The sequence below is a fragment of the Caretta caretta genome, chromosome 1 (assembly GCF_965140235.1).
Source record: "Caretta caretta isolate rCarCar2 chromosome 1, rCarCar1.hap1, whole genome shotgun sequence".
Taxonomy (NCBI): domain Eukaryota; kingdom Metazoa; phylum Chordata; order Testudines; family Cheloniidae; genus Caretta; species Caretta caretta.
Window position 1 is genome coordinate 100,934,668 of NC_134206.1, and position 25,579 is coordinate 100,960,246.

Here is a 25,579-nt window from a genome sequence, read left to right on the forward strand (position 1 = left end):
CTTAAAATGTATTAAATGAGTAATCAACACAAACAAATCTACAAATATTAGTAGTGGGGTTTGCAAGGAAAAAGAATAAATCTTGATCTTACTTAACTCTTGCTTACCGCTGGATTTTAGTAAGAGGCTGAAAGGGTGTGGACCAGCATCTGGGCTTTCTTAATGAATTAGACATCAGATAAAATAGGGGATTTTCCCCTTTAATAGGCAGGAAGCGGCTTTCTAGGAATACCGAAATAATCTAGACACCCAAGGCATGTGTGGCACGGCTTGGGAATCTTGGAAAGCTTGGACTTTGCCAAACCGATTTCTAGCCACCTAAAATATTGAAAACAGGCAGATCGAAGAGCCAACTCCTTGGAATAGGACTCTTAGCGCCCGATTGTGGCTACACTGTTTTCAGCAAAAACATGTACAGATAGGTTTGCCTCTCAAACGCAGCCAACCACATCAGCTTTCTTTTCTTCCAGTTATTGTTTTGTTCTCCGAGTTTAAATGACAATAGAAGTGTCCCACGATGGCTGGGGAGCTCTGTGTTTGTGGGATCCTGTTCTCTTTTTGAATGGGACTGACACACGGCTGGGAATGAACCATACATGCTCAGCAGCAGAAGACTAAATCACATGGGGGGTGGGGAGAAAGGGAAGAACTCGGGACAATCTCCCCCCAAATGCTGCTCCAAGAGCAAAGTTTTGGTACGATTCAGAGACTGCCCTTTCTATGCTGAGCTCTTCTGCGGCTTGGAGTCTGGCGTTCATTCATGTTGCATAATGTAAGACCCTGAAGTAATCAAACAGCTATTAAAATCTAATTTATGTTCTGTAATAATATTACGCAAAATTATTAAAGCCTTTGGCATACGCCGCCGATCCCTTGGAGAGACCACTGGAAAAGGCAGCTTGAGTAAAGTTCCTTTCCTGTTGAAAAATGTAACCTCATAAAATAGGGCTTGTTTCAGAGCAAAATGTGTTCGAAGTGTAGTTGAAATTCGGGTTATTTTTGGTAACCATCCTCCCCATCGAGACCCTATTCCTACCCTGTTTCCGAGGGGGTTAAAGTTAGCGCGGGGGACCCCAGGAATTAACGCCCAGCTCCGGAGACGCATTCCCCTTTAAGAGCAATCGCCCGGCTGTGGTTTAGCTTGGTTGTCTCCAGTGCACAGGAGGCAGGTCCCCGGCCCCGGCGGGAGGGAAAGCGAGCCTGTGGAGGAAGAGGCATCCTCAGGCGCCTCGGAGTTAGCCGAAGTGGCCGGCCTGTGTTAGCCCAGCCCGGCTGAAGGGAGCGGCCTCGGGGCTCTGGCTGGCTCGCCCGCCGGTTCCCCGCTCCGTGGCTGGCCAGAGAGCGCAGGAGCTACCGATGGCCGCTCCGCGCTCCGCTCCGCTCCGCTCCGCTCCCGTCCGCCCGAGCGTCGGGAGAAGTTTGTACATCGCTTGCTGTCGACTGTGGTTTCCCTTCCCCGGCCCTGGAACCGGAGCCTCCGCCGCCCCCGCCCCCCAGCTGGACTTGTGTTTTCATTCCTTGGAGCCTAATCTCTGTTTTGGCGTGAGATCCCTGCCGTAGGACCCACTCGCTATATTTTACAATAACCGCCCCAAAGCCTCATCACCACCAGAACCGCAGCGGGGCTGGGCTCTCTCCCGGCCATTATTTAGCAGCAGCAGATACAGAAAAGTGAAACAAGTCCCCGCCGCCTGGCTAACAAAGCGGCCTTTTCACGATGGGCCCTGGGGAAGGGAGGGCAACAACCGTGATCATGAGAACGGCTTCCCCCCCCCTCGCCAGACTGGCCATGAACTTGAACTTGAATTTGACTTGGCTCGCCCGCTGCCTGAAGTAAAGCAATCGCCTCCCCGCTCCAGGCTGCCCGGCTTTCCCAGGCCCCAGGCAGGGCCACACCGCCTCTGTTGTTAGTAATAGTTCATAATACATTTAAACCGTCTTTCCTCTCTGAGCCCAGTGATTCCTATGGCGATTGCCAGCCTAGCAGGGCTCCCAGCGGACTTTGTATACAGCCACACACGGCTCGACAGCACAAACACACACGCATGCATCCGTGGGGCTGAAGGGTTCTCCGGGGACGGGAAGCAATGGGCAGTACACAGCCGTCTGGGCTGGGCAGATGCAGCTCTGCGAGCAAGACCTCCGTCTCTATCGCGGCAGCTCTTTCTCTTCGTCCGTCTCCTCTCTCCCACCTTTCTTCCCTCCCCCCTTCTCTCACTTTTCCCTTTGTCTCTCAGGTTGAGCCTGGTGTTTCCAAACCTGGAGTGTCTTGCTCGCTGCACTTTGGCACACTCAGAAAGGGAAACCAAGGACAAACCGGAGGCAAGGCCCTACTGCATCCGCACCCCTCCTCCCACCCGCACCCGCACACCAAGGACTTGGAGAGAGAGAGCTCTGTTCCCCAGCGGACAAACTGAAGGCCAGGACAGCACTGAGGTCTGCAGAAGACCAGAAGAGCCTCAGTGGCCTCTCTGTCTCGCACACACCTAGTGCCAGTGAAATAACAAAAGGGGGGCAGGATTTCACAGCTAAAACGGCAGCATTCACTTTGAAAAGCACAATATATCGAAAAGGATGCACAGATTACATGTATTTACTGCAAAATTGCAGCTTCTTTTGCAATGAGACATCTGTAGATTACACTGAAAATCAATATCAGGCAGTACTGTTCTTTTTATCACTTCTCCTAATTTTGGATTTTGACCCTTTCTTCATATGCCCTGTGGAGTACATTTAACGATTTTACTTTTAGCTGGTTTCCTAAAACTTTGTTCCCAAAGATGCAAACTCAGATTTAATTTATAAAAGAGTTTAGATGGTTTCTCCTGATTTCTCCCTGCCTATACGCAATATAGATTGTATCGCCTAATTTGCTAAAATATCCTATCTTTACCTGTACCTTTATTTGACACGACTGTAACAAATCAAACATTTTTAAACTATTTAAGCTTCCCTAGGGGAAAAAACTCCATGTGCCAGGGAGGCTAGCATTAAAGTTATATATTTAATACGGTGTGAGTCATTTTATGATTTAATACCCAGAACAGGCTCCCTTCTGCCCAGCAAAATAAAAATACAACATAAAATACAAGCTAAAGGTCAGCTTGCCTGGGATCAGCCCCGCAGAGGATTCATATGGAGAGTCTCCAAGATTGTTCAGTTTCATTCTGTCTAGACTCCACTAAGCCTATAGCAGCCTTTTAAGTTTCTCCTTTGTTTTCAGAAACTCACACACTCTTTTTTCTACCAAATATGAAGACAGCAAGCGACACAAAACTGCTACCCAACTGCATGTGCACAGTGGACATGCTAATTGGTACAGCGAGGTACGTATATTTTTCATCTACAACTTTTGGGGTTTTGGGGCTGGCTTCCCCCCCTCCGGCCCCCCGAAACACATGAACTGGAGGGCTTCTCATTTTACACGCCGAGACCCCGGTATTGTAGTGCAAACGTAACTGGCAACGATTAAAACCCACTCTAGAGCACCAGGACTCCCTCGCTCCGAAAGCGCAATTTAACTCAAGTTCGGTGGGTTTTTACTTCCTTCATTCTGAAGCCCGCCCCCGAACACGCTGAAAGATTTCACTGCACAAAATGTCCGTGTTTAGTGCCAGGGGTTTCATGTCTTTATTTAATCATACTTCAAAGTAATTGCTGCTATACTGTTGTCCTAAGGAGAGGAAGCATAACACAAAACGCTCCGGCGATCTAACTTCCTACCAGGGAGTTGCACCGGGCAGTAAACAATAACAGGTTATTCCAAATACCTACCATCCCCTCACATTTTAACATGTTTCAAATAGCTTTTTAATGACGCCCTCGGTGGGAATGTTTATGGCCGTGCTATACATTTCCTAGCTGCAAGAAGTTGTTAGTTTACCATTTTTAGAACAACCCTCCTCATTCTTGGTGTAACCCCAGGTGTGGGAGCCATCTGTTGCTTCCTATATGGGAAAACAATTTCTTAATTAACAAGACACTTCACCTTTTTTGCCACGATCCACACAGACAGAGGGTTGAGTTTTGATGCAAATGTCACCTCTTTAAAATATGGTATACCTGTTAACGATCGCGTTTTCATGGGCTTATGTGTAGGCTGAGGCTAGGAGCAATTTGTAGTTTTATATTTAGAGACCATTTTCTAGAGATGACAAATATGTGGGGAACACAGGTTCTGTGTGAAACATGGAAAATACACCTGGAGGGTCAGATTGCAACGGTCAATATTTTCTGCCCAAATCTCTTTCCAGCGGTTTCCAAGATGCAGCAGTTTGATCGCTACTGTCTAGCTCCCCGCCTCTCCCTTTGATTATTGGGGTACTGATATCGGGCAGCCAGCGAAGATGCTAGGTTCTGGACCGTGAGGAAAAGCTTGTTGCTCTGGTCAGGAATATAATGTGGGTGGTTACTGTGAGGGCTCCTCCTTGCACCAGTTACAATTACCAGATACAGATATGGACGGTATAGTTCACACACAAGGGACCCACTTCAACATAGCAACTTCATCAGAACTGGGCTGGTGAATAACCATTTCTGTGAGAGTCTCTGCGGAGTTATCTTTGGATGTTAGTGGAGGTCTGGCAGAAGAGCGATTGTTTTGTTTTGTTTTGTTTGGATCTTGATTTAAGCCAGTTGCTTGTGGCGGAGAAAAGAGCAGTGTCCATTCCAACTTTTAAAGTAACAATTCCGCAGTGTGTGTAAACAGCCCTTCCTCGCTTTCTAGTCCTAGTCGCAGGTTGTAGATTAAATAACTGTTTTAATGAGAGCGCTGGCTATTGCTGCATTAGGTGATGCTAGTTATGAAGATGATCTGACCTGTTTTGATGAAGATGATCTGACCTGTAGGGAGAGAGTGAAAGGTCAGCTGCATGCAGTGACCAGATTTCTGCTCATTCCTGGCACATGCTGCTAGGATATTGATCCACGGAGAAAGATAAACATAAAAGCCAGATCCTATGTCATGAATACTAATGAATGTTGGTTCCAGATTTTAATTGGTGTTGACTTCTTTTTTTTTTCCCCACGGTAAACATTTATTGCAGACCTCCGTGAAGCAAATCTTCGCTGGTTTTCCTTTTTCCCTGTATCTCTCTCTCTTGTTGCAAATCTTCGCAGCAATTTACTTTCCCGAACAGCGAATGTATAATCCCAGAGACGCCATTGCCTGCACTCATTTCCATATCACAGTTCACAGGGAGAGATATTACTGAATTCATTAAAACTTGAAATGCAGAAACGTTCTTATAAAATGCACTATTTCGACCAGGACCCATATTTCGACCTTCCGGTTATTTATTCAATATATTTCCTTCTGTCATTACGCAGTGAACTTGTTCTTCTTTATTAGTATAAATAGGCGAGTGATTTCTGGTTAGAGACATCCTAGTTCCTGAAATGTTATGAGGCTAGTCATCCCTATACTAGTCAATTAGCGCATAAATATTACAATTATCCCGGAGAAGCGCTCCTTTTAAATTAACTTTCCTCTCTCGTTTTACCTGTTCTGTGTGTGTAAAATGGATATGGCAACACACGGAAGGGAGTTCAGAAATGTTGCCAGCAATACCTTTCTTACGAATTTACTTGTTAAAAATCACTTTATCTGCAAACTAGTATCCGAATGGTTTTGTCTTATGAAATTGGAGTACTTGTGGCACCTTAGAGACTAACCAATTTATTTGAGCATGAGCTTTCGTGAGCTACAGCTCACTTCATCGGATGTAATTGACTCATTTAGCTGGGAACCAGGTGAAGCTGTGTGTGCAATACCGATAGTAACACATCCGCTTCATACGGCTGTTAACAGATCCAGACGAGCTGTGTACAAGGGGCACAATCAGCTGTACTAAAACAATTACCTTTGCTGACATTTTTGAAAAAGTTAAACTGATAGGTCACATGGTTACAAATCATTTACAAGCAAGGAACTCCTCGAAAGATTTTTTTCTCTCCCTTACACTTTTCAGGGTATTTTTTTTTTAAATCCCGGGAGTGATTTATTATGTAAGTAATTTTAGGGGATACAGTTTACAGCCTGAATTATTAGACTGAACACCTCTGGCTGACACCACAGTGCATTTTTTTCCTGCCTGCAGCTGTGAGTCACAACCCCATTTTCATACCAAACCTCTGCACATTCCTTTACAATGTAGACTTCCTTCTTGCGAAGATCAAACATGCTTCAGCCAATGTGTTTATTTTAAAATACAGGAAAATTAAAACTAAACATGGGCTTACAAGAAAAACAAATGCATCATTTCTTTCCCTGTCCTCTTCCCCCCACCGCCCACCCCCCAAAAAAAATTAACCATGGAGCTGAATAGGCCTCTGAAATAAAACATTATTACAGCAGAGCCAACACAACTGATTTCAAGCGAAATGCTGAAAGAGAAATGGATCCCTTTGTTTTGTATTGCGGGTATGTTTTTAATTATATGTGGAAATGTGAGGGGGAAATGCTGTAACCCTAGTCTCCCCCTAGCACACTTTCCCTGGTTATTTAACTTCAATACAAGCCCAAATCAGACATACTTAGCAGAATAATCTTAGTATTCTGCTGAATGGTTTGCAAACGGGACTCTGGATTTGGATAGCTGCTCAGGGCCTGGTCCACTGAAAGGCCTCACAGAATCGGGCCCTGTACAGAGGAGATTTCACAACTGCCTATTATTTCAGAGTTGTTGTCTCTTGTTTGTTTGCTAATGAAGGTGACAAGTTCCAATTGCCGGCCCTACTTCTAAACCACTTCAAAGCCTTCAATATGGTGGTGATTTAAAAACCGCCTTGCAGCTTAGCTGCTCCTACGCTTAGCAATCTTCCTCCATATTTAACATCTACTTTAGGTATAGATGGGGATGGATTTTAGCTGTCTGCTTTTAAGGCAATTTACTCCCCACCTCTCAAAACGCCTTCATGGAAACTGCTAAACTTCTTTTTCTCTCTTCAATACAAACTTGATTCTAGCTCCTCTTTCCTCCTGCCTTTTGCCCTGAGATGGATTTAGGCTCGTCTTTTCTCCATTCATCCATGCGTTCTTCATTCATCTCTTTACACACACAGTCAAAGAATGAAATTTCAATACCAGGGAATAGGACAGCTCTTTCACTTAGTAGCTAATCTTTATTGCCCATACGTCCAAAAAAGACGATTCCCTGGAAAACAGATCAAAAACTTTGGGAAACTGATCAAAAACTTACTGGAACTTTGAGTAATTGAATTAAAGCTAATAATCGCAGTGCGGTGTTTCTGCAGGTGAAAGGCTGGAAAGGTTTATGACCTTGTTTAACTGGAACAACTCCAGCTTCCCTAAATTATTCACCAGGACACACGGATCACTTTTCGAGAAAACGAATCATCTCTTGTGATTGCAGGGTAACATCTGGTTAAAATTTAACGCATAAAGTATATATAATTGGTTAATAATTCAATGCTTTTGTATATAAATATATTACCAGCACAATCGTAAAGACACTGAATTAAGCTGCAAAAAGAAAAGGAGGACTTGTGGCACCTTGGAGACTAACAAATTTATTTGAGCATAAGCTTTCGTGAGCTACAGCTCACTTCATCGAAAAGCTTATGCTCAAATAAATTGGTTAGTCTCTAAGGTGCCACAAGTCCTCCTTTTCTTTTTGCGGATACAGACTAACAGGGCTGCTACTCTGAAACCTGAATTAAGCTGCTCACTCAATTTTTAGTATTGTAAAGATGAGCAAAGTGACTAATTAGATGAGTGTACAGGTGACTTGTTTTTCTCCCTTAGAGCTGGACATGATGGTGTGAGCTGGTTGTTTGCCAAGTGTTTGTCTTTTATTCAAAGTCTGAAAACCTGAACTTCAGCCTTTTTAGGAGGAGTGGGGGAGAGAAGGACTCAGTCCGTCGTATTGTCCGTTTTGGACTGCTAAAAGTCAGCAAAGACAACAAAGAAATCTTTAGGCAGCCAGTTTCGTGTTTTGAAACTGTCTATTCCTGGGGCGGATTTACTGAATATCTGGATGTACTTGGTAATGTGATTTTGTTTCTTCAGTTTCACCTGGACAGTATAGGAGGCTTTGGATTCCATCCCGCTCTCAGATCCCATTGACCGATCTGGCAGGATCGGGCCGCTTTTGACTTACCTTATTACTATTTGTAAGTACTTTTGACGCGCATTTCTGTATTTGAATGAAGTAGGGTAAGAAGAGGTGAATTGTGCAGTATACACTACACATCACGGAGAGGGCACTTGTTTTACACGGGACAGCACGGCTTCTCCATCAGACTGTGAGTCTTTATCTTTACTGCACCAGAAACCCACCATATATGTGCATACCTTTTGAATGAATCCTTTGGAAAAGATTTGTGATCTGCTGATACATTGTCAGGAAGAAAAGCTCCACAACTGTGAATCTCTCTCTCGAGCTAGACATTTACTACATATCAAAAGTGATTAGCTGACAAATTGATCTTGATCTTTGAAGATTCTCCAGCTGACTAGGCGGTTGGAAGTTTCAAATTGTGGATTTGGCTCGTTCCTTTGAACAGAACTCCTGCGCTATTTCTCTTGGCACTGAGTTCTTGATAGACATTTTCTATAATTTCTTGTATCACTTCAGCACTTAAACCGATCACTGAAACGTTTGCAGGCGAGAATGAGCGTCAAAACGTGCTGCAGTTGGCTTGGTTTGTCTGCCCCAAAGGGGATGTCGCACTTTGAGAGCTGATGCTTTGGGATGGGAGGCAGAAAACGCCGCGACAAATTAGCCTTTATATGGGCAGCTAAAATTTCTCCCAGGTTCGTGGTCCCACGGTTGTTCGTACAGTGTATGCCATAATTTATTTAGTAACAATTTTAAAGTGGCTCTTGACTTGTGTTTTTGGTTTGGATTCTTTAACCAGTTGAGGCAGGTGCAATGTAACAAGACTAACCGAACCGAAGCAAGAATTTACCAAGAAAATCAATTTATTAAGCGTTTGCCTTTGCAAAAACGCTGTATTCAAGGCAACAATAATTATTTGGCTCTGATCTTCGCGTTTCATTTGGTTCCTTAACCCCCGTTATACTTCGAAGAACTAAAAATCAGCCCCTTTATAGGTAAATCATCAGTTATACTCTGAGTAGTATTTGGTTTCACAATAGTTTTACGAAAGAACAAACAAATACTGAAAATATGTATTGGATAGATTCAAAACACAGCCGGGAGATCATTAGCTTTCCCTTACATCTTCCTGTCATAATTACCCAACTTCGCTATTGTTTTTGGTTTAACGTAATACACGCATATCAAATCCCTTGAATTCCCCATTGTGCTTCTGCAGAATGGTTCCTAATTAAATGTGCTATTTTGTGTTTCCCATCTGCAAACAAAAATACCTACTCTGCTGGATTTTTAAGTCCCGTGTATCACTCTCTAACCAGAGCGTGTTCTGCTGTCCAGCCCTTGATGATCTAGTTGAATGTCTGGACATTGTGCCAAGGAGCGTATTTGAAGCAGATAAGTACGTATAATACAAATGCGTTTTGTTAGACCTGATGGATGCTATTTTTCCTTTAATAGGTTTGTAGCAAACTAACACAATGACACAATGTATTCCTTTTCAAGGTGCATTGTTAATCAGGTCTATTAAGAGTGCGTTGAGCTATTTCTCGCTCCTATTGAACAGTCTGTTGCTCAAACACAACAGCCAACAAGCGCCAGCTGCCTCAACAAAAGTAGAAACCTAACCCCTTTATGGAATGTTTTAACAGAAAGGGGTAGCTGTGTTTAATTAAAAACATTGATGTTTCACTGAAACAATGGAAACTCAAGTTCAAGTGGTGCTCTATTGATTTAAGATGATTTTACTAGCTATGGGTATAATTCCTTCTTTCTGCTTTCACTCGTGCTAAAGGGACCCTTCTTTCGGCATTATTTGGGTGAATGGTAAAAGACAGAGATGGCGATTGCTTAGAAACCTGATTAACGCCACTTTGCTCCAGGAGAAGGTGTTTAATTTCTGAGCGCACCCCATATTTTTTGTCAGTTTATTCACCGTAGGGAAGCTTTGAAAGTCGCTCCTCTCAGCAGGTTAAAAAGTGAAATATGCGTCCTGGCATTTAAATGTCTTTGTTATTGTGGCAAGGGTAGTTGTTGGGAGCTGCACGACCGGAATACTAACGGTTTGCAGCGAGTGGTGGGAAGTTCCTTTGTGTGTGTGTCCACACTTCTCACTTCGGCAACAACTGGATCACTCTGCTGGGCTTTCAGCCCTGGGGCTTGTCTGGGAAAGCCACTCTCCGAAGGGATACTTCCGCTCTGGGGCTTTTCAGGCTTTCATCGTACACTGAAGAAAGGAAGTCGCTCGCTCTTGTCCCGGGAAAATAGAATTTAGCCCCGTACAAGTCTGGCCACGTGGAATAAAATAAATGTTACCGCAAATAAATGTGTCTAAGCCTGCTGCTCCTTAGCGCACTGGCATGTGTTGCTTTATATTTCCGCATCCAGGGCATGCACTCAAATCCGTAACCCGCCCACGAGCCCACCACTAGGGTGGTATAAATCACAGCCTTGAGCCCCTCCACAGGGTAGGGAGCACATGCTTCTCCTGCGGGTTCGGGGTCTGGTTTCTTTTCAAGTCATCGGAATCATAAGAAATCCACGCCCCTGGCTTTCCCATCGGGTTTAAAGGGAAGGCAGCGCACTCCCCACCCCCACCCCGGACAAGGCGTGGCTGTGAAAGGACACAAAGCACGCGCCCCCGCGGCTGGCTTGAAGGAAACCGCAAGGATACATCCGCACACACCGTCGCGCCTTGCGGTGCATCAGCCGCTCTCCGAAGCAAACCCGTGTCAGGAGCTAGGGAGTTAAACATTCAACTCTAACCTGAAGTCTCTAATCTGCCAGCTGCATCCAAACCCGCTCGGAGACAGACGGGCCGGGGAGAGGATTCTCCTGTGCCGGGGGCGGGCGGGGAGAGAGAATCCTATCCTCGCTTTTACTCCGGATTGCAGTGAGTGGGTACATTGCCCACTGGATCAGGCGCCTTTCAAACAGGTGCTTTTTACACGGTGCTGGAAACTAGCGGTCCCCCTCGCTGGCAGAGTGAGCGAGGAGCGCTCCTAACGGAGAGGCCTGGGGAGACCGAGAGGACTCCCTTCCCCTTCTCCTGCCCCTCACCAGGCTGTTGTCCAGGCTCCTTGGCACAACCCCTTAGGACGCGTGGACTCTATTTCTTTCAAGAAAAAGTAAACAGGTTGGGGTGTCTCTTCCCTGTTTTCATAGGCAATTCAAAATAAGTTATGTCAGCCCCTCTTGCTCTTTCCACTCCAGCCTACAGGATCCTGGTTTCCAATGTAGCCACTTTTAGAAAGGGAGATCTCTGGAACTTATGTTTTGTGGGGGAAGAATGGAACACAGAGTGTCTTATAATGCACTAGGAATCCCAGGGTCTTTTCCTTACTGCTGGATCCCATGGGTAATCACACCTTGAGGATGAAAGCTATTGGGGTCTAGCTGAAAAGAAACCTGGCAGATCATACATGGAATCATAGGTGATCAGTGGTTTATTTATGGGGAGATGAGAGAGAGTACTTCTTCCCAGGCTCACCACCAAGCAACCTGCCTAATGACTAAATTTTGGTGGAGTATTTTTCTCTTTTCCTCATTGTATATTGTCTGTGGTTTACATTATTTAGTAATTCTATTAGGAAATGGCTACTTCCCTCTACAGCTTCCTGTGTGGCCTTCCACAGCCACTCTAGTCCTTTCACAAATGAATCCAGGCTAGACCGCGACAACATTATTCAGGACCCTAGCATTTGAGTAATCCCCCAGAAGAAAATGGAACTGCTTGTGGGGTGACATACCATTTAGGGTGACTAAAGGGATCACAGTGAGTCTGGCCCCATTTTATTAATTAAAAGCAAAACTGTAGGTAGAGGGAAAGTCTGTTTTCTCTGCACTGAGTCTGGGAACCACACCTGTATATCTAGGAGAGCTTTACAAATACAGAATCTTGGTTCAAATGCAGAGCTGTATACTTAGTTAGGTTATTTCAGATCCTCTCCACAGCTACAAAGGTGTATTATTCAAGTGTTTAAGAAAATTTGTAATCTGTAAAGAATATTACAAAATATGGGGCAGCATTGGCTCCTTCAGCATATTATTATTTTTTAAAATTTATTTAGGACCAATATTACCAATATTTTCAAAGAATGAAGAGCTTCTTTTAAGTGTTTAAATGTGTTAATGTCTTCTAAATAAGTCAAAGTGAGAGAAAATAGTGTCAGTTTTTGTAAATTATTATAATTTGCTGTTTGCATTATGGTAGCATCTAGGGGTTCCAATCAGGAATCAGAGCCCCATTGAGTAACTAACCATTGGAACAGTTTATCAAGAGTTGTGGTGGATTCTCCATCATGGACAATTTTTAATTCAGGATTGACATTTTCCTAAAAGCTATGCTGTAGGAATTATTCTGGGGAAGTTCTGTGCTATACAGGAGGTCAAGACTAGATGATTACACTGGTCCCTTCTGGCCTTCAAATCTGTGAATTATACAAGGCACTGTATACACACATAACAAAAGGAACCCCTGCCCTGAAAAGCTTACAATCTAGATAACTGGTATGTGGCAAATGTCCTATTAAGATATTACTAATATTTTGCAGTTGAGCTAGAACATTATAACAGGGTGACTTTCCTTTTAAGGTCTAGAGGCCTAGGGCCAACCAAGCCTAGTTACTAAGTAGGTGCACCTGAGCAGAGGTCAGCTGATTTCTCTATAAGAGCAGCAGAAAACTGGAGTGGGAGAGTGGGGGGAGGAAACAGCATCAGCTCATCCCAGAAGGAGGACTGGGGACTCCTTATCTAAGAGAGACATTTACTGGACTTGGGGCCTGGAGGGCCAATGAGTGTCAGAACTAAATAAACTGGGCTCCAAGAAGGTGTTTTAATTACCTTTCGGACTGTGATCTGGAGTTTTGAGAAGTTCAAGAAGGGAAATCGAGGCAGGGTGGTGCAGAGTGACCTCCAGCCACAAAGGGGCTCATAGGAGGTGGCTGACTCTGATACAAGCAGAAAAATAGTTCTCTTGAGATTCCTCTGGGAAGAGAAGAAAAATACTCTTGAATGTTCTGTCCATCCATGCATGATACATAAATATGCTATATATGTAGAGAAATTTAGATGCAAATAATATCTGATTTATAGGTTCTGTAGGAACAATGTATATACTCATTACATATAAAAAATATGCTGAAAGAACATTAAGGGGCAGGTCAAGTACCCAAAAGTTAGGAATGCCAGAATTAAGGTTGTGCCATGCAAACTTAATTTGATCCCCTTATGTACAGACATTATACTAGTCTTGTCCTATATCCACATGAGAAGTCTGTGGCACAGCTAAGTTTAGAACCCTGCTCTCCTGGATCCCCATCCTGTGTCTTAAGTACAAAAGAATAGCCTTTCTGTCTTTGGAAACCTCTGCCTCATTCTGAGTCTCCTGAGCACTGAATGAGGCTAGGACTCTGAGAAACAAAGAGAATAGTTTAATTACAAATAGTGTAATTAAAGACTACATCACTGTATTTGATCTCCTAGGTAAAAAAAATAAACAGCAAAATGAGAAATTCCATCATGTGACACCATACTGGCTTCCCACATTGCTACACCAACTGAGCTAATGGGGTAACTGGTAGCAGTAGTAGACTGTTATTGTCAAAGTAGACCAGCCACCAGAGGGAAGCAACTGAGGGAGAAGTCACTATTTTACAGTCATTTTCCTCCACATCCTCTAGGATATCTAAGAAGGGTTGATGTTGTTCAATGGCTACAAGAAAAGGCAAGGAACTTGAAGGATCCAAATCCAGGGGGAGCCACTCCAACACTGCTGTAGTTACTCCAAGTGCAGATATTGGGCTAAAGAAGCAGGTCCCATCAATAGTCAGTAAACAACTACTGACTGCATCTTCTTCTGATAAATACATTTCAAATATTGTCTGTGAAACAACTGTGTGTGTTAATTCATGTCCAAGTTCAGTGGTGATCGTTTAAAAGAAGGTACACCTGAGGAGCCAAAGTTTACTTGCCTTGCTCACACAGGCAGTTCCATTGACGCCTTGTGTGAGGAAGGCAAGAAGGATTTGACCCCGGGATAACTTATACTAGCAGTTATTTTTTCGGAATGTGCACATTCTGAACCCATTTCACCCTCACATCCCCCCAGACACACCACAGTGTCTTCTTGCTCCTCCTCACCTCTGAGATTACCTGATGCACCCCATCTTGCCCACAGCAGAGGCTCTCTAATGTGTTCCTATTTATTCCCCCTCCTGGGACATGCGATAACCCCCACTGAAGTCAATGGAAAGACTCCCATTGACTTCAATAGAACTGGATCCAGCTGCAATGAGACCTCTTGTCCACCCTGTCTGTTTGTAGAGGAAGTGCTCATCCCCCACGTGTAAAATGGATCTTTTGGGTTTTTTAAACAATTGAGAGCAATAGACTTGCATTGACCTGAAAAGGTGGGAAACAAACAAATAATGCTATCTTTGTTCTGACGGTTGTTTGTGGGGGTTGAGTATTGTTCAGAAGCCCTTATGCTTTCATTTTCTTTAATTTGTGTTTACATGGATTACATTTTTGAGGCACTGGAAGAACACCTACACAGGAAGCGATCCTTAGCATAGCACAAACATCTCCTCTGAGAGCTTAACAAAGGCTCTGTTGTACAGAGCTATAGTAACAGAAACAGTCCTGCCAGAAGAATTAATGTCCAGCACACCAAACCATATGCATATTGAAGTATGTATTTAAATTGATACCCGTTGAAGAAATAAGCATGTTTAAGGAATAATCCTTTACTGCACACAAGTTACAATGAAGTGTAATGTTAACCTAGTATTGGAACTGCTATGTGAAATGACTTTTTCTGAGTGCTACACCAATCATTTCCTTCCAATGAAGTTCTGTTACATATTATAGACAAAGGGAGTTTTGCGACTGAATGATCACACCCTAAAAAATTATAAAAATTCTAAAATATTTTGTTTGTGTTCAGTGGATTTGTATATTCAATGTGTTGTTACTGTCCCAAAAAGCCTCAAGAAAGTCTCAGTTAGACTAGGCAGTAGCAATGCTCTGCTGTAATGTGTATTCTGATAGCTGTCTCTTTTCTGCAGATGTTAAAATAGATTTATGGTGCAATGGAGGGGAATTTGTTTGAACCATAAACCACTCAAGATATTAAGTATCAGTCTCTATCAGTTATTGTTTGCAGTTATTACTGTATACAGTCATAAGAGGTTGCCCCTCTATTTAGACCACTTTAAGGTATTATCAACCACATGAAATACAAGTGTTCAGTTTGTGCTATTAAAGAAATAGTTTATTACACCTAAGTTGTGATTACATCAAAGTTAATTCATTTACTTTTTCTCTACAGTTTGTATCTCCGTGAGAGAATGAAGAAGCAAAGATTCTAGTAGCCACATACATTATGGACCTGATCCAAAGCTCACTGAAGTCAATGGGAATCTTACAGCTTACTTGTATACAGAGGTACCCATGATCTTATCAGGAGGCAACAGAAACCAAGTAGGTATTTTTATCCTTAAATATATTCCATTGCTATCCTTAATTAATCCTTACATATATTTCCTATTCCATAAGTAGGGTTTAAGCATATCTTAAGTGATGCAGAGACCTTGGGTGGCCCCTCTTACAGAGGAATATATTTTACCCACTGTGCCTAGATATTTTGCCAAGTAACTCTTGGGTAGGTGCATCAGAAATATTTAGATAGACAATACAATCCTATGTGATATCAGACTTAGTTGCTGAAATGATTTGCAGTAAAGAGACTGAAAATAAGGAATGAGCAGCAGGAAGAGATGAACTTCTAAGGGTGTGGCTACACTGTGAAGTTGTCGACAAAACTTTTGTCTTTCACGGTACTTAAAAAAGCCCTCCCATGAAAGACAAAAGTTTTGCCGACGCAAGTGGCAGTGTGAACTTGGCTTTGTCGGCAGGAGTGCTCTCCTGCCGACAAAGCTAACGCCACTCGCGGGGCTGGAAGTATTTTGTTGGCAAAAGTGCCAACAAAGAGTGTTTACACATGCTGACTTTTAGCAACAAGGCTGTGTCAAGTAAAAAAAGAGCTTCTTTTCAAGAATGAGAGAAGACAAATACAGAAAATATTTGATACTTCAGCAGAAATGTTTTGTCAGAGAATGGTTTCCATGATATGTCAACAGCCCTTTAAGCATACAGCATTTAAGAATATTTACTTTTCTAGTTGTTATTCAGAAGTGTTTTGACATATGTTTCATTCGATCCATCCTGATTCTTTGCCATTTTCTGCCTGTAGGCATCTCACATTACTGCATTTCTACATCCTCTACAATCAGTCTCTTCATTTATTAGTGTTGTCTCTTGAGCAGATTGGGCAAAAGGAACACTGAGCTATGTGATTTGACCAGCAGACTAGACCATCTAGTGTAAGGGCCCAGTCCTGTCCCCCTTGAACTCAATGGCAAAAGTCTGATGGGAGCAGGATCAGACTTTCTGTAGAAGATGTCAGGGTCAGGAGAGTATATAAATAATCCAAAATATTGGATCATCATTTATTTTTCCAGATTTTAAATCCAGATTTTAAAAACAATGCAGAAATATGCAGACTGGAATTCTACATATAGTTATGAGGTAACATCTCCTCCACAAAATGATGTTTTAATATGCTGCCTCTCTGTGCTTGACTGACTGGCTGTGACAGTGACTTAAAATTTTATCAGTGAAGTAGATGAATAAGGATATCAGAAACTTTTTTTCTGGATCTGTCCTTACAAAATATAAATGTTAGGTTAAAATTATTAAGCTTGATTATAATCTGTGTAAACCTATTTAAAAGACCGAATTTAAAAAAAATCAGTTAGGACCTGATTTTTAGATTGTTTCCTAGGAAAAATTCTATTTGAGACAAATCCTGGTTCCAGTTAAGTTATTAGGAAAGCTTCTGTTGATTTAAATAGAACCAGAATTTGGCCAACTGATTTTAAAGGTTGTTTTCTGCATATAATCATAAAAGGATATTACTCCTAGTCAACTATACAGTCTCAAGCCATTTCCCAGTGAGCAGGTGTCCCCATCTCTCACTCACTCATGCGCCCCCCCCTCAAAAAAAAAAAACCCCACCAGGAATATCACTATTTTATAGGCTTGTGGGCAATCTCAGTGAGGAAGTCCATGACTGACTAGGCATGGAAATTGAACTACCTTCTCTCCCCTACCAGTGGTTCCTCCAGGCCAGGATTAAAGAAAATAGGTGGAGCAGGATGAGGAAGGACTGTCCATCTAGCAGCTTTCATGAACACTAAAGGCAGATGCACAAAATTGCAAGTAAAGAAAAACGTATTTCTACATTCTGCAGAGAGACGATACGACTGCATGCTCCTTGCAACATCATCATATGCCCATTTAGAAAAAAATACAATGCTGATGCTTATAGATATAAAATTTAGAAATATGTCCAAAACATTCACTTTTTCAGCATGTAAATAAAATCATTTGTCAAAGTATTTTTTTTATATTGAAGTTGGAACCATTTGGAATACAGCATTTGAGCTCTTAGCTTTTATTTTTTAAAATACTAAGTAGGGATATTTACTCCACTTTCACAAAGACTGGATTACAATTTCCCATGATCAAAATTGATGAAACTCCATAATCGTTATGGGACTCTAACTACCACTATGGAACTTGAGAAATAAAGTCCAACATGAGATACAGTGGATAGATGTTTGTACTACACCTTCTAACCAACATTTAAGATGGAGTCAATTTTCAGACTCCTACACAAGCAGTTATGGGTGGTATATAAGATATTTTCAAGCTGATGGCCACAGGGGCGGGAGCAGAGGCACAGGTGGAGTGTAGCTCTGGGCTCCAGTGGAGGAAGGATGGGTTCCCAGGTAGAAGAAGGGGTGGGCCGGGCCAGGGATTAACCTCCCTGAACCTGCGGTTCACCCGCCACCCATGCCAGGGACACAAGGCCATACTCTGAGTGCCACTAAACCTTCAATGGCCAGAAGCTGGGGCTGAGAGTGGACTACAGGGGATGGATCAATCAAAATTAGCCTGTTCTATTCATTCCCACTAAAGCATCTGGCACTGGTCACTGTCAGGGACAGAATACTAGCTAGATGGGCCACTGTCTGACCCTGTATGCCCATTCTTAAGTTCTTACTTTATGGTCTTATAGTATGGACTTTACATTAGTGCCAAATCCTCAGATGGTGTAAACTGGCATAGCTCTATGAGCTGAGGCTGTTCTCAGTAACCCTGTGGGTTGAATCAACCTCTGACAACGCTGAAGAACAGAGGAATGCAAGTGTAGCATTCAAGCGCCTTTGCCCAACCTCCATAGGTCCACAGGTTGGCTGGACAGACCCAAGGATCAGGGCCGTTATGTTTCAGCAGTGGCAACTGTCTCTGTAGAGTGAGTCCTTTGCTAGTATTATTACTAGCACCAGTATTATCATTAGCGGTAGTGTTATTACTGTTTTATTAGTAGCTTTGCATTTGTATTACCTTGGGTTTTCTTTTCTTTAACTCTCTCTCAAGATATATAGAGTCTGGTCTGCACAGTACTTGGATGGGAATCTCTAAAGAAAACCCAGTTGTAAGAGGCACTCTTCTATTTGGGTCACCAGTAAAATAATATCCCAGCATGGTTAAAATAAGATAGTGAGCTGCTGTTTTAGGTGAGAAGTGATCGTTATAGTTCCATAGAGCTTTCCACACTGTTAGATTGTAACCCTAGAATACTGGGTTGTTATTTTCTACCTACCTAAACTTTTCCTTAATTTTCGATTGGATAGCCTTTTCTAATTTTCCCTCCTAAAAATCTGTTGTGTGATGTTACAGAACAGCTGTTGTATTCTACCTTATCAGTCGATGACTGTTCACTCCATATCCAGGCCTGCATCATCCCCTAGGGATCTGCAGGCAGAAAGGATACTCCTGGTATGAATTCTCCCTGCCTGAAAAGAAGCATCCCCCACTCCCTTGATCCTTATGAAAACCACTGTGCTGTCGCTCCTCACCTAATGGGTTCTCTGTGGTAAGCCTTAGGAGGAGGAGAAGGGGACTGGCCATACTGTATTACCATTCTGTGTTGTCCTGTAGGACTTCCTCATGGATATCCAGCAGAATGTTTGTACTGTTGGAAGCTGTATTAGTTCCCATGGGGCCTTCTCTATGGCTGCTTCTGAGCAGTCACCATAGGGATACCAAGCCAATAATAGCAGACTCTTGAGGGACTAGAGAAACAGCATGGATACTCCAATTTCTTCTGAAGGGAGGAGTAATTCCTCAGGAAATCCCAGGAGCCATGGGGTTAGGACAACTCCCTCACTTAATCCCAAAAATCTTGCTTGTTTTATGATCTACTAGAATGTTGCCACCCCCCAAAGACCACAGACATTCTATTCACCGGTTCCCGGCATTTGTGCTCATGCATCTTTGAAAAGGTTTGTTTTAGGTAAAAATTGTCAAATTACAAAAATTCTGAAGTTCTTTGTATACTACTTTCCTTTGCAGGAGAATATGGAACCAGTCACTGATGTATACATGTATACATTTTATATATGTGAGTAGACTGTGCATTGTGTGAAGAAGGTATAGACAGAGTTGAGGAAGAGACAGGTGCATCTGCTCCTGCCTCTTCTGCCCTTTCTCACCGGTAACTCAGTTATTCTGGGGGGAAATGTCTTGGAATTGCATCATGCCCCCTAAAATGCAGTTTCATTACTATTAAAGATATGGAGAAAGGGTTAGATCATACAAAGAAGAATGTAACATTTGCAACTATGGAAATTAATGTTAATGTATGTCAGAGTGCTGTGCGCATGGAGTGCGAAAGTATGCATCTATACTGAAAAGCTGCATTTAAAAGCAGCCCCCAAGTGCTCTCCTGTCAACTTCTGTACTCCAGCACTGCGAGACGCGCAGGCAGAGTCGATGGGGGAGCGGCAGCAGTCAACTGACCGCGGTGAAGACACCACGGTAAGTCGATCTAAGTATATCAACTTCAGCTACGTGATTCACGTAGCTGAAGTATAGCTGAAGTTGTGTAACTTAGATCAACCCCCCCCCCCCCCCCCCGTGTAGACCAGGGCTAAGAGAGAAACCTCTTCCTGCATTTACTGACTTTTGTGGCCACTTAAGGCTCTCTTAGAGAATGGAGGAGAAGTTTGCAGTGCCAGGCTCTTCTGGAAGGAGAAAAAGAGTGATTATTCACACTATAGTAACAACTGGGTAAAGATGGCTAGTGCTAGCATAACTATAGCATGATTTTAGTCTGGTGCAAGGCCAAGGGTGAAAAGGGACTTTTCCCCTGAAAACTGTGTGTATAAAGCTAGGCTACACTCCATGCTGGGAGAATATTATGGTTTCACTAGTATGGTTCTCAGACAAAACATGTGTCCATATTGATCAGAGCCCTCCTGTACTACAATTATGCCAGCAGCAACTTTTTTTAGACAAGAACAGAAGAACGGCCACACTGGGTCAGGCCAAGGGTCCATCCAGCCCAGCGTCCTGTCCTCCGACTGTGGCCAGTGCCAGGTGCCCCAGAGGGAATGAACAGAACAGGGAATCGTCAAGTGATCCATCCCCTGTCACCCATTCCCAGCTTCTGGCAAACAGAGGCTAGGGACACCATCCCTGCCTGGCCTGGCTAATAGACAGTGATGGACCTACCCTCCATGAATTTATCGAGTTCTTTTTTGAGCCCTGTTATAGTCTTGGCCGTCACAACATCTTCTGGCAAGGAGTTCCACAGGTTAACTGAGCGTTGTGTGAAAAAATACTTCCTTTTGTTTGTTTTACACCTGCTGCCTATTCATTTCATTGGGTGACCCCTAGTTCTTGTGTTATGAGAAGGTGTAAATAACACTTCTTTATTTACTTTCTCCACACCAGATTTTATAGACCTCTATCATATTCCCCCTTAGTCGTCTTTTTTCCAAGCTGAAAAGTCCCAGTCTTATTAATCTCTCCTCATATGGCAGATGCTCCACAGCCCTAATGATTTTTGTTGCCCTTTTCTGAACCTTTTCCAATTCCAATATATTTGTTTGAGATGGGGTGACCACATCTGTATGCAGTATTCAAGATGTGGGCATACCATGGATTTATATAGTGGCAACAGGATATTTTCTATCTTATTATCTAGCCCTTTCTTAATGATTCCCAACATTCTGTTTGCTTTTTTGACTGCTGCTGCACATTGAGTGGATGTTTTCAGAGAACTATCCACGACTCCAAGATCTCTTTCTTGAGTGGTAACGCTAATTTAAACCCCATCATTTTATACGTATAGTTGGGATTATGTTTTCCAGTGTGCATTACTTTGCATTTATCAACACTGAATTTCATCTGCCATTTTGTTGCCCAGTCACACAGTTCTGAGAGATCCTTTTGTAGCTCTTTGCAGTCTGCCTGGGACTGAACTATCTTGAGTAGTTTTGTATAATCTGTTTACTCCTTTTTCCAGATCATTTATGACTATGTTGAATAGGACTGGGCCCAGTACGGACCCCTGGGGAACACCACTATTTACATCTCTCCATTCTGAAAACTGACCATTTATTCCTACCCTTTGTTTCCTATCTTTTAACCAGTTACCAATCCATGAGATGACCTTCCCTCTTATCCCATGACTGCTTACTTTGCTTTATAGCCTTTGGTGAGGAATCTTGTTGAAGGCTTTCTGAAAATCTAAATACACTACATCCACTGGATTGGCCCTGTTCACATGCTTGTTGATCTCATCAAATAATTCTAGTAGATTGGTGAGGCATGATTTCCCTTTACAAAAACCAAGCTGACGCTTCCCCAACAAATTATGTTCATCTATGTATCTGACAATTTTGTTCTTTATAGTTTCAACCAGTTTGCCTGGTACTGAAGTTAGGTTTACCAGTCTGTAATTTCCCGGGTCACATCTGGAGCCCTTTTTAAAAATTGGCGTCACATTAGCTATCCTCCAGTCATTTGGTACAGAAGCTGATTTAAATGATAGGTTACAGACTATGGTTAGTAGTCCTGCAATTTCACTTTTGAGTTCCTTCAGAACTCTTGGGTGAATACCATCTGGTCCTGGTGACTTATTACTGTTTAGTTTATCAATTTGTTCCAAAACCTCCTCTAATGACACCTCAATCTGGGATAGTTCCTCAGATTTGTCACCTAAAAAGAATGGCTCAGGTTTGGGAATCTCCCTCACATCCTCACCTGTGAAGACCAATGCAAAGAATTCATTTAGTTTCTCCGCAATGGCCTTATCGTCCTTGAGTGCTCCTTTAGCATCTCAATCGCCCAGTAGCCCCACTGGTTGTTTAGCAGGCTTCCTGATTCTGATGTACTTAAACATTTTTTTGTTATTACTTTTTGAGTCTTTGGCTAGCTGTTCTTCAAATTCTTTTTTGGCCTTCCTAACTATATTTTGACACTTCATTTGCCTGAGTTTATGCTCCTTTCTATTTCCACACTAGCATTGAACTTCCACTTTTTAAAAGATGCCTTTTGCCTCTCACTGCTTCTTTTACTTTGTTGTTCAGCCATGGTGGCTCTTTTTTGGTTCTCTTACTATGTTTTTTAATTTGGGGTATACATTTAAGTTGAACCTTTATTATGGTGTCTTTACAAAAGTTTCCATGCAGCTTTCAGGGATTTTATTTTTGGCGCTGTACCTTTTAATTTCTGTTTAACTAACCTCTTCATTTTTGCGTAGTCCTTTTCTGAAATTAAATGCTACAGTGTTGGGCTGCTGTGGTGTTTTCCCCCCTCAGGGATGTTAAATTTAATTATATTATGGTCACTATTACAAAGCAGTCCAGCTATATTCACCTCTTGGACCAGATCCTGTGCTCCACTTAGGACGAAATCAAGAATTGCCTCTCCTCTTGTGGGTTCCAGGACTAGCTGCTCCAAGAAGCAATCATTTATCTCTGCATCCCATCCTGAAATGATATGTACCCAGTAAATATGGGGATAGTTGAAATCCCCCATTATTATTGAGCTTTTTATTTTAATATCCTCTCTAATCTCCCTGAGCATTTCACAGTCACTATCACCGTCCTGGTCATGTGGTCAGTAATATAACTGTACTGCTATATTCTTATTCGAGCATGGAATAACTATCCATAGAGATTCTATGGTACAGTTTGGTTCATTTAAAATTTTTACTTCATTTGATTCTATGCTTTCTTTCATATATAGTGCCACTCCCCCACCAGCAGGACCTGTTCTGTCCTTCCGATATATTTTGTACCCTGGTATTACCGCGTCCCATTCATTAGCCTCATTCCACCAAGTTTCGGTGATGCCTATTATATTGATATCATCATTTAATATGAGGCACTCTAGTTCACCCATCTTATTATTTAGACTTCTAGCACTGGTATATAAGCACTTCAAAAGCTTGTCACTTTGTAGCTGTCTCCCATTGCATGATGTAATTGAATGAGACTTTTTTTCATTTGACTGTTTCTCATCAGATCCTACCTGTATTTTATAATCTTCCATCCTCTCCTCCTTACTAGTGACATAGACAATCTCCAATAATAGATCCTCCCCTAATCCCCTCCTCTGCACCTGTTGGCTTTCCCTCAGCCCTTAGTTTAAAAACTGCTCTATGACCTTTTTAATTTTAAGTGACAGCAATCTGGTTCCATTTTGGCTTAGGTGGAGCCCATCCTTCCTGTATAGGCTCCCTATAACAAGGTTGTTGCTATCATGGTTTGAGATATAGACTAGACTGGACCAGACTGTAGACATGTACATCTCTCCCCTCAGTCCCAAAAAGAAGGTACAGCAAATATGGAGCTCTTGAAGGACTGTATCTTTGAGGATTAGTTTTTCCCTTTCCATGTACTTCTACCTGGGAGTATCCAGCCCTACATACATAACAGCATGTGACATATCAAGCAAGGAAAATTAACTATATAAATTTTATGTAATACATCCTGAATTGTAATTTGCACTCTGCTACAGACTCTCTGCCTGACCTTGTTACAGTCATTTAACTGCTCTGTGTCTAATTTTCCTCATCTGTAAGTAAAACCAAGATACTATTACTTACTCTTTTACATCAGATGGGCTTTGTAAGTATATACATCACTATCACAATGTTAAGGGCTATGTTTAATTAATAATTTCATTTTTTATCTATGTCATAATTTATATGATGGCAGGGGGTGACAAGACGAAAACTGTAAATTAATCCATAACTCAGTAGTGGTACAATGGCAGAGTACAGTGATGTACTTATATGTCAAACATTAGAAATACATATTGTTTTAAGCTCTTCACAAAGTGATTATGTTGTATTGTTATAAGCTGTAGTTGCTTCAGTGAATCTGATTTTTTGTGTCAGTCTCTTGTCATTATTTTGTAATTTATAAACAAGTCTCAGAATAGGTATAAAGCATGCTTTAATGGAGTAGTTCAGTAGTATTAAACAATAGTACCTCTGTCTCCATATATTTTCCACTGTGTTCAGTCTCTTCCCTGAGGTGTTGGACTTCAGACATGTTTTATTAACATTCTACAGTTGTACCCTTCTGACTAACCAGCCATTAGCTGGCTCACTGATCCTTAACTGCAGATCACTCTCTCTTATATAGGCTGCATTTCCCTTAGGTTCCAAAATAATTAGTCTCACGGCTATGGATGTGATTTCCGTTTAAAGGAATGTAGAAGCAGCACCTCAGTCACTGCTGGTGAGTATCCTTATTCATGTTATGTGCCTTTTGTGGTTAGTATTTACAGAATACTATATTCTAATTCTACTTAACAATTAGACTAACACCAGAGAGGGTTACATTTGCCTTCCAGCACAATTTTCAGCACAGTGAGCAAGGAGTTACACATACAGAGCTCCCATAGCAACATGTTATTGTTAACTGAAGTTGTGTGCATAGCTCCATGTACTAAAAATTCGCTAAAGACCAACTCAGCCGTCAGATTGGACACCGGTGAAATATCTGAGGGCAGAATACTCCTGTAACCACATAAGAGTATTCTATGGTAATGGAATAGCCCCAGCACTGCAATATTACTATTGTAAGTTGTAGTGTTTTGAACCATTACTAAAGAATAATGTGCGCCTTTTTTTGTAAGGAGCGAACCTAAAGTCTTCATTATTACAGAACATTTGAGTATCACTTCTCAAATAGTAGTGTATTGAAAGCCTATCAATCTTCAGGTCTTTAATGTCAAAATGAAATTTTTAATCCACTACAACATCCCCCATTGAATGTATTGCTACCAGAAAAAAAGCAGTACCTTTATTTCAGAATACGGGTGGAGATGGGGGAATGTAATCAGATACTGATGTCTCCTTTCAGTCAGCATCTACATGAATTCATCTTAAATGTCAATATTAAAGGGAAAGAAGTGAGATCCATTAAAAAAATCCTGACATTGATGGAATAGCAAAATCAATAGGTGTATTATTTACATAACCCACCTTCTTCTGGGATCAAAAGAAAAAACTGAAAGAGAGTAAAAATACCTGATAGCTGAAGAGTTTAATTTAATATAGTCACTTT

At 42.1% G+C, this 25,579-nt stretch overlaps 1 protein-coding gene across 3 annotated transcripts in view; it reads left to right on the forward strand.

Annotated features, from left to right (window-relative positions):
• The first annotated feature begins 3,203 nt into the window (after positions 1 to 3,203).
• Positions 3,204 to 25,579, forward strand: part of PCCA (propionyl-CoA carboxylase subunit alpha) — a 435,625-nt gene continuing 413,249 nt past the window's right edge. The window contains exons 1-2 of one of the 3 annotated variants that reach the window (XM_048854281.2): positions 3,204 to 3,326; positions 15,409 to 15,560. In XM_048854281.2, the coding sequence (XP_048710238.1) occupies positions 15,531 to 15,560 (30 nt within the window). In that variant the 5' untranslated portion in view covers positions 3,204 to 3,326; positions 15,409 to 15,530. Of the gene's footprint in view, positions 3,327 to 7,906; positions 8,134 to 15,408; positions 15,561 to 24,658; positions 24,749 to 25,579 lie in introns of those variants that run through there. The other 2 variants (XM_048854288.2, XM_048854316.2) reach the window with 2 other exon arrangements.